At 42.1% G+C, this 15,727-nt stretch overlaps 1 protein-coding gene across 1 annotated transcript; it reads left to right on the top strand.

Moving 5' to 3' along the window:
* Positions 1-7,388: 7,388 nt before the first annotated feature.
* On the top strand, positions 7,389-15,003 carry zgc:77752 (uncharacterized protein LOC393862 homolog). Its single transcript, XM_036989446.1, has 11 exons — positions 7,389-7,591; positions 7,720-7,800; positions 7,892-8,010; positions 8,146-8,283; positions 8,434-8,705; positions 11,394-11,696; positions 13,615-13,731; positions 13,981-14,082; positions 14,175-14,255; positions 14,373-14,483; positions 14,564-15,003. Exons 1-11 carry the CDS (start codon positions 7,416-7,418, stop codon positions 14,702-14,704), a joined length of 1,641 nt encoding a protein of 546 aa, XP_036845341.1. The 5' UTR covers positions 7,389-7,415; the 3' UTR covers positions 14,705-15,003.
* The last annotated feature ends 724 nt before the right edge of the window (positions 15,004-15,727 follow it).

A 15,727-nucleotide genomic window follows, 5' to 3' on the forward strand; every position in this document is an offset into this window, starting at 1 on the left:
CTCATCCTATAATGGCATAAAACACTTAATATTATGAGTACCCTTTAGAAAATGATTTGTTTCATTACAAATTGACCAAGTGTTAACTTTTGTATGTCTAATTGGAATTGCTCTCTGCCCACTGTTTATCACACAGACAACTGAACAACATAAATGTACTGAATCAAACTGTCTATCAAAAATAAATAAATAATAACAAATACAACTATTCTATATATATATACACAAGTATATGTGGACACAACTTCAAATTAGTGTATTTGGCTATTTTCAGCCACACCTGTTGCTGACAGGTGTATAAGATCGAGTACACAGCCATGCAATCTCCATAGACAAAAACATTGGCAGAATAATGGCCTTACTGAAGTGCTCAGTTCCAAGGCTGAGCAGCAGTACACAAGCTCATAATGCGCAATGCCAAACGTTGGCTGGAGTGGTCTTATTAACCTCGCCGCCATTGGACTCTGGTGCAGTGAAATGCGGTCTCTAGAGTGATGAATCACTTTTCACCATCTGGCAGTCCGATGAACAAATCTGGGTTTGGCGGTTGACAGGAGATCACTACCTGCCCCAATGCATAGTGCCAACTGTAAAGTTTAGTGGTGGAGGAATAATGGTCAGGGGCTGTTTTTCATGGTTAGGACTAGGCCCCCTTAGTTCCAGTGAAGGGAAATCTTAACGCTACAGCATACAAGGACATTCTATACAATTCTGTGCTTCCAACTTTGTGAAAACAGTTCTGGGTAGGCCCTTTCATGTTTCAGCATGACAATGCCCACGTGCACAAAGCAAGTTCCATAAATAAATGGTTTGTTGAGATCGGTGTGGAAGAACTTGACTGGCCTGCACAGAGCCCTGACCTCAACCCCATCGAACACCTTTGGGCTGGATTGGAACACCGAGTGTGAGTCAGGGCTAATCGCCCAACATCACTGCCCGACCTCACTAATGCTCTTGTAGCTGAATTGAAGCAAGTCCCCACAGCAACATCTAGTGGAAAGCGTTCCCAGAAGAGTTGAGGCTGTTAAGGCAGCAAAGGTGGGACCAACTGCATATTAATGCCCATGATTTTGGAATGAGATGTTCGACGAGCAAGTGTTCACATACTTTTGGTCATGTTGTGTATGTCCCTTACCCTAAACCCTAGAGTGGTTATACATTGTATTTAAAGTAGTTACTCTAAAAATGGTCCTAATCACACCTAATCATGTGTGAATTCAGCTCAGGGGCGCAACTTTGGTTTTAGAAGTGTTGGGGGTCCTCCATCATTTTTTTGTGGCATTTAAAGCTAATTTCCTGCATTTCTACTAGGGCTGTCCTTGACTAAAAAAATATCTTGGTCGACCAAGAGTAGTTTTTTCTTTCTTGGTCAACATTTTTACACGTGTATTCTTTCATATACAGGTGTATACCCCATGTGTTTTATTAAAATCAACTAGGCTATATGTACTGAACTTGTCTGATACTTTTACTACGCTGTTTGATTAAATAATTAAGACACACAAATGTCTCAAGAGGGAGCCAGAGATCAAGATAGCTTAACTAGAAAAAACAACCTGTTCCCGGCCCTCCTCCTGGCCTTAACAGATTCTGCCTTTAAGCTCCTGAAGTTGCCAGTAATAGGCTACATCAGCAGTTGGCAACCTTTTCCATTTGGAGCCAATTTATCTTACCATTTCTACCAACCTGCGTGCCAGTTATAATTTATATAGGCACATATTCGTGGAAAAGTTTCATTTAATTTATAATAGTCTTGTATTTCAAAAGCATTGTCTGTGGTTAATCTACAATCTGTCTAAATCTAAATTAAAATTATACACATCTAAAAGTAACTTTTATTGCCATTGCCAACTATGTAAGAATAGCCTACATAAAGCCAACACATAAAAACATTGCAGCCTGGTAGGAAATATCCTGATAAAATTAAATATCCATTGACTACGCATGGCCTGTCTGCAAAGAACTTGAAACATTGTATCAACTATCAACTGGGTTGCCCAAAACTAATGCTAGCAAACTTGAAACATTGTATAAAATATTCTGTGTCCCCAAGAGTTTCCCGGGCCAGTGAGCTCGGGACAGACGGCTGTAGACTATTTGTCCAAGGGATAAAAAGTCAGCAGGTATTTTATGACGTTTCCACTGGATCAGGGAATTACATTTTTCCATTTCATGCTGTTTAAGGTGAAGAAAAATTACTTTGAGAAGCTCCACAGCTCATTGGTGGTGGTGAGTTAAGACAATCAGAAATACTGATAGAAATACTATCAAACATCCCCAAATAGGAACATTTATAGGGCTACATTTGCACGCAGGCCAGGTAGACTAGTCCTACTTCTGTATGCGTAATCATGAACGCGTCCTTACTCAACGTTGACAGGAGCATTTCAAACAAGACTATCAAAAAATTGCCATAACTCATAAAGGTCATGAAATAAACAAAAACTTGTTTCTCACAAGTGTAGTATAGGTTGTGACTTCTGCAACACACATGTCCAATCTGACAACGAGAACGGTAAATAACTGTAATAATGAATGCATTAACAGAAATTACCATAACCAAACAAACATTGCAGATTAGAAATTGATAGACACAGCAAACAGTGCACACAATAAAGTTATAAAACAACAAAATGGCGGGAGAGAACGCATTCTGGAGAGAGACGTGCCTTGTGTATCTGAGCCACAATCCCAATATTCTTGGATAGTGAAATCCCTGCGGCCTCCTCAATTGATTAGTCCACTGAGACAGGCGCAAATCAGACAGGAGTCTCGTGTGCCATGAAAAATATATATATATTTGTGGACAAAAAACCCTGAATGTTTTCAATACAGACCCCTTTTGTCATACAGTATTCCATATAAGGCACACAGACCTTATAAAAGTTGCACAGTATAAACTTAACCTTGTAATAAATAAAATCTAGTGATACATAAATTCACATTTCGGCCATCAACTGTGACATTGTAGGAGGATAACCACCCTTCCAATTAATGGCAATGTCTTTCTTGCCGCTGTAATTGCTAGGTTACACAGTTTCTTCTGATAATATTCTCCAGTATCAACATTTCCAAGCAAACAAAAACAGGTAGAAGGGAGAATCTTTAGACATTCTGAGATAAAAGAACATACTCTTTGACAGAATACTCTCAGTTACTGAGAAACAAGATTCTCTGTTCTGATGAAACCAAGATTGAACTCTCTCGCCTGAATGCCAAGTGTCAAGTCTGGAGGAAACCGGGCACCATCAGGTGAAGCATGGTGCTGGCAGCATCATGCTGTGGGGATGTTATTCAGCGGCAGGAACTGGGAGACTCGTCAGGATCGAGGGAAAGATGAAAGGAGCAAAGTACACAGAGGTCCTTGATGAAAACCTGCTCCTGTGGGCTCAGGACCTCAGACTGGGGCGAAGGTTCACCTTCCAACAGGACAACAACCCTAAGCACACAGCCAAGACAACGCATGAGTGGCTTCGGGACAAGTTTCTGAATGTCCTTGAGTGGACCAGCCAGAGCCCCAGACTTGAACCCAATCCAACATCTCTGTAAAGACCTGGAAATAGCTGTGCAGCAACGCTCCCCATCCAACCTGACAGCTTGAGAGGATCTGCGGAAGTGGGAAAAACGTCTCAAATACAGATGTGCCAAGCTTGTGGCATTCATACCCAAGAAGACTCAAGGCTGTAATCGCTGACAAAGGTGCTTCAACAAAGTACTGAGTAAAGAGTCTGAATACTTATGTAAATCCAATATTTCAGTTTTTTTTATTTTTTTATAAATTTGCAATAATTTGTAAAAAAAAAAACGTTTTTGCCTTGTCATTATGGGTTATTGTGTGTATATTGATGAAGGAAAAAAACTATTTAATCAATTTTAGAATAAGGCTGTAACCTAACAAAATGTGGAAAATTCCTAGGGGTCTGTATCCATTCCTCATCATCAATAGTGTCTCCCAGGTCTTCCTCAAAATTTTCTTGACATGTTTTGTGTCATCAGGAAAAGCCTCTCAAGCTTGGATACAGTTTGGAAATCAATTTGATGTTTGTCAGTCTGCCTAAAAATAGTTTCAATCTTTGAATATTCTGGCTTGTCAAGTGTTTGCTGCACAGAGAGAATAAAGTATGTACAAAAGTTCACCTCAGCACCGTCACAGACTGGACTTCCCTGGTTACCTTACCATGCTGAAACCCCTGTCACCATCTGAGCCTTCTCAGATGAAGCATGACAAAGAATCACCGTGGTGTACATATATACATTATATTATCCAAGATTAGAATCAATGGTTCAGTATTTGAACATTATTATTATTATTATTACAACATCATTATTCCCAGATTCCAGACTGTACCCTACCAATCAACTGAAGATGGAACTTGTGTCCATTCACTGATTGTTATAATATACTGCAAAATTCACCTGAGCTCTGTAAATTGGTCTTTCCTGGCTGTCTGACCCTGCTGGGACAACTGTCACCATCTAATCCTGCTAAGACATGATGAGCATAGTGTTGTGTACTGTGAACCATGGCAGTGAAGCCTATTGAGCTCTTTATACCATGTCAGTGTGAAAAGTAGGGACTTAGCTAGGGAAACTGACAGATCAATAATGTTAAATTGCTATACTGACAAATAAAAACTCACATTGCGCTGTAAAAAAAAAACATCTGAATACCGGTCTACAAATCGTTTGACTGCTGGTTTCATCGTTTGATTCAGGTCTAGTGTGATGGAGGCAAAACTAATAGCTAAAATCAGTGAGCTAGCTAGCTAACGTTAGCCATATTTTGGCTAGCTATAATTGTACAACAGCTGACAAAAACTATCCAAGTTAATTTACTTACATTGAAATGGGACTAAAAGGCTACAAAACATTTCATACACACAACAGCTGTTAGAAACAGCTACGTGACAGATAGCTAGAGACTAGAGCTGAACTGGCTGTGGTAGCTACTAGCTCACTAAATTAGCTCATTCTCTTCAGACAGAACTTCAGTCGAGAGGAGATGAAACAGTACTGTAGCTAACGTTACATGTCAGTTACACAACTAGCTCAGCGCTGGAAATAAATACTTTTTTTCTGTTAAGTCAAACAGCGGTTACATTGCCAGCTACACAAGTCAAATAAAGATTAGCCCGTTTCTGAGCAACACACACATAGACAGCAGCTGCAGACAGCAACACTGTGCCTTTTCAGAAGCTTTGCATTCACACAGACTGTCTGCACACTCTGTGGTGTCCCCATGGTCCTAAATTCAGCTGGTTGAAAATGCCAAACAGCCTACCTGACCGCTCTGAGGCATCCGCATGGTCCTTAAGGACACCATCCCCAGTGAAAGTTGCGCCCCTGGACTTCAGGCTGTTTTGAAAACCCCTTTCACAACAGATACATAACTGACCTCTCATGGACACTGCCTCATGCTGCATGTGGTCTCAATAAAATGTATACACTCATCTTTATGTATGTCTCTATTGGGATAGAATTGACCTATTCAATTGACTTGTATTTAGGAACAGAATAGTAATGCACTTTTAATTGAAAGATGAAATAAATAATTGTTATTGTGCTAATGTCAAGTCAACAATAGTGAAATAATATCTTCTTTAGCTTTCCAATTGTGCACATACTGTATGTTGCAATATCACAATCACAGCAACACTTAAAGACATAATCAAAACGTGTCCAGATGGCTGAGAAGGATAAGGATCATGTAGGCAAGGCGTGGACAGGAGTACAGTATAGATCTTATATAACAGAGATTACTATGATTTGTGAATGTCTGTTCTAATGTTATTATGACAGCTAATAAGGCTTAGAGATCCTGGGCCGGCACACAGCAGTGTGTGTGTGTATGAAATGGAGCTCGCCTCTCTCCGAGATGTCACCACAAAGGTAAGACACGATACAGAGAAGGGTATTGTTTTAAATTAATGTACATAAAATGAATCAGAAAGAGATTATTATTATCAGTCAATTAATTATTATTATCAGTCAATTAATTAATGGCACTTTAATGCAAGTAAAGTTGTATGGTGTGGTGCTGCACAAAAATATATTGTTATTATCATCCAATTCGATTTATTAAATAATTGCACCTTACTTTAACCCAATTCTCAACCAGCTGGTAGAGCATGTTTGACAATTACTTATTTTTTGGGGACAAAACATCTTCACTTGAACTTGATTGGTCAACTACCCCAGCCCTCCTGTATCAATTTACATAATTTGTATCCTTTTTGGTTGCTGCAGTTCAGTGTTGTGGCACTCTAACTTTGCCCACTAAGATGGCTGTAAGACAACTCAAAATCAGTCACCAAAGGTATAGGATAAATGGCAGGATTTAATTTGTTGAGAGATTTATATTGCAATATTCTGTTAGTAGAGACATTGAAGAGTATGAATATGAAAATAAATAGTTAAAATGTAAAAAGGCTAAAAAGCAATACTTTAAAAATAAATGTGCTCAACCAGGCGATTGATATGTCAGTAGAAACGTATGGTGGACTAAGAATAGGGTGCATTTATTTTGGGGAAAATATGATTGAATTGGCAACATAAATAGGTTAAACCACATTGTATGACCCATTGGGTCCATTAATCAATATTCAGACTTAAAGGGGCACTCCACTCAAACTATCTTTTAGATTTAAAAAAAATTGTCTACCTGTTGACAATCGCAAAATATTTTGCATGTCAGCAGTCAAGTTTTTAAGATATTGGATTTTCAAGAATCATAGTGTATAGTGAAGTTCTTATTTGAGTTTTTAGTAATATGAATTTAAGGTTAAATATGTTTTAAACAAGAGTCAGTTAAAGGGTTTTAAGCAATAAACTATCTTGGTATGATTCTGGTCAATCTAGTCACTAGAATGTTTATAATACTGTGATAGAGAGACATATCTGCAACATTTATTGACTATATTTTCTTTACTTTTCCAATTGTACCAGCTACTGGACTCTTCATTTACCACACAGTCCCATAGGTGAAGTTCGCTGGTTCTGTAACCCTACAGAACTCTGTAACCCTACAGACCTAGCCACCTGCATACTGTATATACAGTAGGATACTTCCAAATTAACCAACTTGTTGTTCTTGAGGGCATATTGACTTTACATCTCTGCATGAGGCTGAGTTAAGTCTGTGAACTACTCCTGGTACTTGCACCGCACCTGTTTCTCCCCTCCCACTGGACCAAGAGGCTATCTTGTCCCTCTAGAAGTCAACAAATGACTTCAGGTGTCTGCATAAGGCCAGCCACCACAGTACACTACACACTATAACCCTGCACTTCATCATATAATATTGTCCACTGGACCAAGGAGCTAGCTTGTCCTCCATAGGGTTCAACAATTGACTTCAGTTCTAACGTTTAAACTGACTCTGTGAACAACCCCCACTACGGTACATACTATCCACTATGCCCACGGTGCCGGTGCCTCGTCCAGCCTACTCCCAGGCCAGAGAAAATCTGGTGAAGGCCATCCCACCCAAGATCATTTGCCTACTGGCCTGCGGAGGATGGGACTGCCGCTATGAAGGACCAGCCTGCTGGAGGCCCAGCCAACAAGCTGTACAGGGACTCTTCTCACACTGGTGAGGAGGGGTGAGAGAGAGGGAAGGAGGGAAAGAGATACAGAAGAGAAAGAGGTGGGGAGGGAGAGATCTGCATGGGAAGGGAGTGATGATTGGAAGTTCTATATTCACTTCTGTTCTGTTTGCAGGGTGACAGATGACATTGTGGCCATGGCACGACCCTCCTCTCACCTCATCAAGAAATACAACATCATAGAGCAGTTCCAACGGTAAATAGTCATGTATATGTGCATGTCTGCCAACGTGTGTTCGCGTGTCCACCCTCTTTCTCCTCTAACTGATCCGGTTCTCTCTGACCAGGCTGAACATCAAGTCCATCATCAACATGCAGTTGCCTGGGGAGCATGCTCACTGTGGGCCTCCACTGGAGCCAGACACTGGATTTACTTACTCCCCACAAACCTTTATGGAGAATAATAGTAAGACTATACTGTATTTATACCTAGAGTATATCTACAACACACACTTTACTTTAGGATTGTCTCTGTGGCCTTACGTTAATGAAATATGTGTTCTTGTCTTTCCTTCTGTGTGTGTGTGTGCTTGTGGTGCAGTCTTCTTCTTCAACTTTGGCATGCCGGACTTTGGTGTGTCGTCTCTCGTGGGGATGATGGATGGAGTAAAGGTGTTAGCCTTCGCTGTGAAAGAAGGGAAGGTGGCGGTGCACTGTCACGCAGGCTTGGGGAGGACAGGTGTGTGTATATTTTTGGAGAATCCGGTTCTCAGTACATCAATTGTCTTCATTGTTCACTTAATTTAGAATATACATTGACTGCAATCAGAAACATATTGTCCATAAACGATCCTGCAAAAATTGGCACACCTCCTGTCATTGTTGACAGGTGTCCTGATAGCCTGCTACCTGGTCTACACTCTGCGTGTGAGCCCCAGTGAGGCTGTCCACTACGTGCGTATCAAACGTCCCTGTTCCATCCAGACCCGGGACCAGATCAGCCTGGTGTTTGACTTTGCTCGTCTTCTGGGCCCTCAGCTGGCCCAGTTCCCTGACCTCAGCCTGCGCCACGGGGCCCAGTTCACCCTGCTGCAGTACCTGCACCGTCAGGCCCTCCTCCTCCATGGCCAGGAGGCCCGCACCCTCAGGCACACTCCCAAGGTGTCTGTTTTGTATAATTATTTTGGCAACACTATCTTTCTTTTAGGTAATAAGTAATGTAGGGTAGAGTGGGGTAAGTTGTCAAGTAGGGTAGAGTGGGGTAAGGTGTCATTTAGGGTAGAGTGGGGTAAGTTGTCAAGTAGGGTAGAGTGGGGTAAGTTGTCAAGTAGGGTAGAGTGGGGTAAGGTGCCATGTAGGGGGGAGTGGGGTAAGTTGTCATGTAGGGGAGAGTGGGGTAAGTTGTCAAGTAGGGTAGAGTGGGGTAAGGTGTCATGTAAGGGAGAGTGGGGTAAGTTGAGCAAAACCTTGCTTCTAGGAAATCATATACAAAATGTATCATTTTACAAAATTGAGCAATAAGTCTGAGTCTGTGAAGGAAGAAACCACATGGAAAAAGTGGAAAGCAAGTTGGGTAAAAACAAAGAAAGGATTTTCACCTAGTCAAATGAATTCATTGTGTTAGAGCAGTGGTTCCCAAACTTTTTTTTTTGTCCCTTACCCCTTAAAACATTCAACCTCCAGCTGCATACCCCCTCTAACACCAGGGTCAGCACACTCTCAAATGTTGTTTTTTACCATCATTGTAAGCCTGCCAAACACACACACTATATGATACATTTATTATTAAACATAAGAATGAGTGTGAGTTTTTGTCACAACCCGGCTCGTGGGAAGTGACAAAGAACACAAATAATATAATAATAATCAATCATTTTGCTCTTTATTTAGCCATCTTAAAACCTTATTTGTTCATCAAAAATTGTGAATAACTCACCACAGATTAATGAGAAGGTTGTGCTTGAAAGGATGCACATAACTCTGCAATGTTGGGTTGTATTGGAGAGAGTCTCAGTTTTAAATAATTTTTCATACAGTCTGTGCCTGTATTTACTTTTCATGCTAGTGAGGGCTGAGAATCCACTCTCACATAGGTACGTGGTTGCAAAGGGCATCAGTGTCTTAACAGCACGATTTGCCAAGGCAGGATACTCTGAGCTCAGCCCTATCCAGATTAAATTCTGATTACATTTGTTTCTCACAGAACCGCTTGTTGCAATTTCAACGAGGCTCTCTTGTTCAGATATCGGTAAGTGGACTGGAGGCAGGGCATGAAAGGGATAATGAATCCAGTTGTTTGTGTCATCCGTTTTGAGAAAGTACCTGTGTAATTGCTCACCCAGCTCACTCAGGTGCTTCGCTATATCACTATATATACATTTGACATTGTCCATAAGCTTGAGTTAATTTGCACACAAAAAATAATACAATGATGGAAAGGCCTGTCTGTTGTCCTTGTTAATGCAGACAGAGAAGAGCTCCAACTTCTTAATCATAGCCTCAATTTTGTCCCGCACATTGAATATAGTTGGGGAGAGCCCCTGTAATCCTACCACTCCACTATGTCTCCCTGTCATGGCTTTTGCTCCATCAGTACCGATACCAATACATCTTGACCACCAAAGTACATTTGATGTCACAAAGCGGTCCAGTACTTTAAAAATACCCTCTCCTGTTGTCCTGGTTTCCAGTGGTTTGTAGAAGAGGATGTCTTCATTAATTGACCCCCAATAAATGTAACAGACATGATGCTTGTATCTAAACCAAAGTATATCATTTTAAGATTGTTCTGTACAACTTTATCATCCAAAGTAAGTCTGCTGCTCTTGTGTTTCAACATTGCATGTTTCAATGATCTTTTCCACAGCAGGTGTTTTGATATCAAATATCCCTGTACTCACATTTAAAGTGGGACATGGTTGATTCTCTGCTTTGACATCACCTTTCTCTCCATGATTCTTACAGACACTTTCAATGCCCTTGTCATCCACATGCATGTCCTTTCTTTTTCACTTTCGATGGTCACTGTCATTAGGCACTGGCTGCTGGTGGGTGGGACATTACTGTTAGGAGCACTCCCACAGTCATCCATACTAGTGAGGTTTGACATGTGGGGACCTGCTCCACTGCTAGGGTCTGACTTCCATGTAGAGTCAGATATGAGGTCCTAAACCTAGAATGAAAGTACATCATTGTAGCTGTGTGGGTTTAATATAGTCAAAATGTTTGCCTTGGGGTGAGATGAGCCAATGGCAAATGTAAGTGTTTTCTTCCCAGGCATAATGCAAGGCATTATAGCTGAGATATGAGTTAACAACAGAGCTTGGCCTAAAGTAGTGTTTGTTGGGTGTTAAGCCTGTGCTAAAAGATGCTTAAAATTATTAAAAGACAAAAAGCGTTTGTGATTGTGTTGAATATAAAGATTAAAAGGTAGTGTTAATACCTCATTCAGTACAGAAATGTGTAGGCGGCTTAATTTACCCTGTCCCGCGGCTCAATTGTTTTAGGGGGGACAAGCTATATTTTCAAAACCTGTAATATTTACATGAATTCTGATTTTTTTCCCCCCAGGGATACACAACATCCTGAAATATTAGTAGACATCATTGTTAGAAAGAATACTATATGTACCTTGACGGAGTGATACTGAATGAAGAAAATGACTTAACTTACCCCACTCTCCCCTACCTCCTTTGTGGTTGTCTGGAGGGTCTGGCTTTGGGTCCAACAGACAGATCACTCCCCATTCACTATGCTCTCTCTCTCTCCATCTTCCACTCTCTCCAGTATCCCATGGGTTCCTGTATCTGTTTCTAAAAGCTATCTGTTTTCATGATGATCATCATCTAGGTGGTGTACCTGTTGTGTGGCCGTCTTACTGCCCTGGCGTTGGGCCTGCCTGCCTCTCTGGAGGTGCATGCTGAGCTGGAGAGAAGGGCAGAACTGCGGGCCCTGGGCAGGGCGGTGAGGGAGACCCTGGTGGCCAAGCAGTACCTGCCCCTGCACCGTGAGGTCCATATGGGGTCCTGGGGAGGGTCAGGTTCTGTGTCCTCCTGGGACGAACCAGAGGGCTTTCTGGAGAGGAAGAGACAGGTACTGCTGGATAAACGCAGCTACAGTGACTCAGACCTCAGCAAGATCACTGTAAAACAGGTAAGGGTTAACATCAGGGTTAGACTCGGCATACACATCTTCCAAAATCTAATGTGAGCAACCCCTGGACATGGGTGCTCACATTACAGGATGATTTCCTAGTTCACCCTGCCCCACGTTTCTCGGTTGTCGTAGGAAAAAAATACAGACATGCAAACAGCAAGCTACTTTATTAATGTGCACATTATTTTGTGAAGAATTTTTTTTTTTAAAGAGATGGATGCGCAGAATATAGACCCGCAAATGGTTGGGCAGCTGTGGGCACTTTCTATTCTACAGAGGGAATTGGAGGTAATATAAACCATTTAATATTGAAAAGGCAGCTGTGTTCTCTCCACAGCTCCACAAACCTGTCCATCATCTCAGTCAAATCAAATGAAATTGTGTTTGTCACACATACCGAACACAACAGGTGTACAAGCCCTTAATAACCAAGAGAAAAATAAGTGTTAATTAAGTAAAAAATAGATAAGTAAAATAAATAAATAATAATAATTAAACAGCAGCAGTAAAATAACAACAGCGAGGCGATATACAGGGGATACAGGTACAGAGTCAATTTGCGGGGGCACAGGTTAGTCGAGGTAATTGAGGTAATATGTAGATATAGGTAGAGTTAAAGTGACTATGCATAGATAATAAACATAGAGCAGCAGCAGAAAAAAATTGAGGGGGGGGGGGGGGGGGGGGGGGGTAGACAATGCAAATAGTCTGGATAGCCATTCGATTACCTGTTCAGGAGTCTTATGGCTTGGGTGTAGAAGCTGTTAAGAAGCCTTTTGGACCTAGACTAGGTGCTCCGGTACCGCTTGCCATGAGGTAGAAGAGAGCACAGTCTATGACTAGGATGACTGGAGTCTTTCAGCAATTTTTAGGGACGATATGTTGGGGCGGTATGCAAATGAAAGTGGGTCTAGGGTTTCTGGGATAATGGTGTTGATGTGAGCCATGACTAGCCTTTCAAAGCACTTCATAGCTACAGACGTGAGTGCTATGGGCCGGTAGTCATACAGGCAGGTTACCTTAGTGTTCTTGGGCACGCGGAATATGGTGGTCTGCTTGAAACATGTTGGTACTACAGACTCAGCCAGGAACAGGTTGAAAATGTCAGTGAAGACACTTGCCATTTGGTCAGCGCATGTTCGAAGTACATGTTCTGGTAATCCGTCTGGCCCTGTGGCCTTGTGAATGTAGACCTGTTTAAAGGTCTTACTCACATCAGCTATGGAGAGCGTGATCACACAGTTGTCTGGAACAGCTGATGCTCTCATGCATGGTTCAGTGTTGCTTGCCTCGAAGCGAGCATAGAAGTAATTTAGCTTGTCTGGTAGGCTCGTGTCACCCACTCAAACTATGTGAGTCCTGACGTACTGATCATAGCCCAAGTTCAAAGGATTTCAATACAATTTGTTTAGGCAAAAGCGAATTCGTGGCTAAATTGAGTAGTGTATCCCCGGCATTACTGGTTACAGGTGGAACATTCTTGAACATTAGTTTAGAAAAATCTGCATTGGTACTGGCAACATTCAGAGCATTAATATTAACCACATTGCTTTATTTTCTTCCAGGATCTTGAGTTGGGCTCATACTGTACTGTACTAGATAGGAGTAAAAGAGACTGGTCTGGTTTAGAGCAGATTAGACCTGAAGTGAGACCTATGAGTCCAGTCCTGCCCACCCCTAGAGCTGGCCTCTGTTCCAGTCCTGAGGACTCACAAAGACTCAACCTCCCAGCAGGCAGTGGGGCAACCAACAGTAACTGTTTAAAGTGCACTGCCAAGAGGGCGCCAGCGTTTCACAAATTCAACTCTTACATTGAGGTGAGTATCAGACTGTGTTACTGGGGACATACTAGTAAAAGTGTCTCTTTTTTTATATAAAACACATTTCTTAATACACTATTTCCTGTGCTCTGAAGGTACGTAAAAACCAGCGTAAGTCCGGACAGGCCTCAGTGGCTCGGGCAGTTGCCAAGGAGATGGCAGATCTAAACCCCCCTGGAGAGACAGTTCTACAGAGGACAGCACTGCTACAGGTAATAAACTGTTACAGCAAGTTATCACAAGTTGAGGTGTAGTGTAGACTGTCTGGAAGTTACTAAGCTACATTGAAGCTTATTCTGCGGATCTCAAGATTTGGGCCCTCCTGAATTGACTTAAATCAAATGGAATTTACCATAACTATGATTACAACATATTGGAATGGGATACCTTAATCTGTCATGGGCTGCCTACCAGTAACCGGAATCCTGACTGCACTCTGTTTTGTCTGTGTTGACTGACAGGAGGAGCTGAACAGCAGTGAGTGTGCCTGGGCCCTACTGGTCACAGAGTCTGATCCGCACGTACTCAGCTGTCTATTGTGGACCTGGCTGGAGAAACTCAAGGTCAGAGGGCTCAGATAAAGATCTCTCTCCCTTTATACTCTTACTCTCTTACACTCTTCTGCTTTTTATACTCTCTTTTGATCTCTCTCCAGGAGCCTGTTCTGAGTGCAGATGACGTAGAGAGGTTGACCTCAGTATCTCAACACGTGAACCATCTCAGTGTGCTAACGAAGGTGAGACCCACCAGTCAGACCATTGATACACGTTTAATCGTGTCATGGCTTACTTCGGGGTCTTCAACCTCCTCAGCAACTATTGTGTATGTGTGTGTGTGCATGTTGTCCCAGCAGCCCCAGCGCCACACCATGTCCTGTTTGCTGGCTTGTGTGGGTCAGGTGACCAGTCTGTGTCCTCAGAGAGAGGAGGCCGTGCTACGACGCCTGATACAAGCACTCACCAGGGTGAGTCTGTGGGTGTGTGCGTGAGTGTGTGTGGCAGTCATAGTTCAAATAGTCTAACTATTGTTCTCTGTTTTCAATAGCACCCTCAGGAGGAGATGGAGAGCTATAAAGTCCTGATGAGAATCCTCAAGTCCAGCAATAAACAAACACTCCACAACCATAACTCCCTCACACAGACCTCAGACTATACAAACACCTGCTCAAGAAGAGGAAACAATTGATTGATTGGTTGATGGGTTTATTGGTTGTACAAACTTAACTTCATAACCATTTGTATGAAGGGTCAAATATTTGTTCAATTTCTAGTGTTTTCTTTTCTATGACTAGGTGCAGTAAGCTCTTTACTGTTTTAGTGGTGCTTGGATGGGTGTAGATTCTATGAAGCATGGCCACGATCCTGATATTGGAGTATATTCTCTCTGCACATTACACAATACAAATATTTGTACCATTGACCTCATCCCGGCGTGTATTATTGTTCAAATCTTACATACACACTGAACAACAATATAAATGTAAAGTGTTGGTCCCATATTTCATGAGCTGAAATAAAAGATCCTAGAAATGGTCCATATGCTAGTTTCTCTCAAATTTTGTGCACAAATTTGTTTACATTCCTGTTAGTAAGCATTTCTCCTTTGCCAAGATAATCCATCCACATGACAGGTGGCGTATCAAGAAGCTGATTAAATATCATGATCATTACACAGGTGCACCTTGTACTGGGGACAACAAAAGGCCACCCTAAAATGTGCAGTTTTGTTACACAACACAATGCCACAGATGTCGAAGGGTTTGGAGGGAGCGTGCAATTGGCATGCTGACTGCAAGAATGTCCACCAGAGCTGTTTCCAGAGAGTTGAATGTTCATTTCTCTACTATAAGCCGCCTCCAACGTCGTTTTAGAGAATTTGGCAGTACGTCCAACCAGACCTCACAACTGCAGACCATGTGTAACCATGCCAGCCCAGGACTTCCACATCCGGCCTCTTCATCTGCAGGATCGTCTGAGACCAGCCACCCGGACAGCTGATAAAACTGTGGGTTTGCACAACTGAAGAATTTCTGCACAAACTGTCAGAAATGGTCTCAGGGAAGCTCATCTGCATGCTTGTTGTCCAGGGTCTTGACCTGACTGCAGTTCGGCATCATAATTGACTTCAGTGGGCAAACGCTCAGCTTCAATGGCCACTGGCACGCTGGACAAGTGTGCTCTTCATGGAAGAATTTGTATGGCTTCGTGT

Source organism: Oncorhynchus mykiss, chromosome 1 (assembly GCF_013265735.2).
Source record: "Oncorhynchus mykiss isolate Arlee chromosome 1, USDA_OmykA_1.1, whole genome shotgun sequence".
NCBI lineage: Eukaryota > Metazoa > Chordata > Actinopteri > Salmoniformes > Salmonidae > Oncorhynchus > Oncorhynchus mykiss.

Bases quoted from the DNA above. Each gene is read 5' to 3' on its own strand.
- zgc:77752 (XM_036989446.1), top strand. From the start codon at position 7,416: ATGCCCACGGTGCCGGTGCCTCGTCCAGCCTACTCCCAGGCCAGAGAA. The intron at 14,083-14,174 runs GTCAGAGGGCTC...ATCTCTCTCCAG, and splicing joins CCTGGCTGGAGAAACTCAAG to GAGCCTGTTCTGAGTGCAGA. The intron at 14,256-14,372 runs GTGAGACCCACC...TTGTCCCAGCAG, and splicing joins ATCTCAGTGTGCTAACGAAG to CCCCAGCGCCACACCATGTC.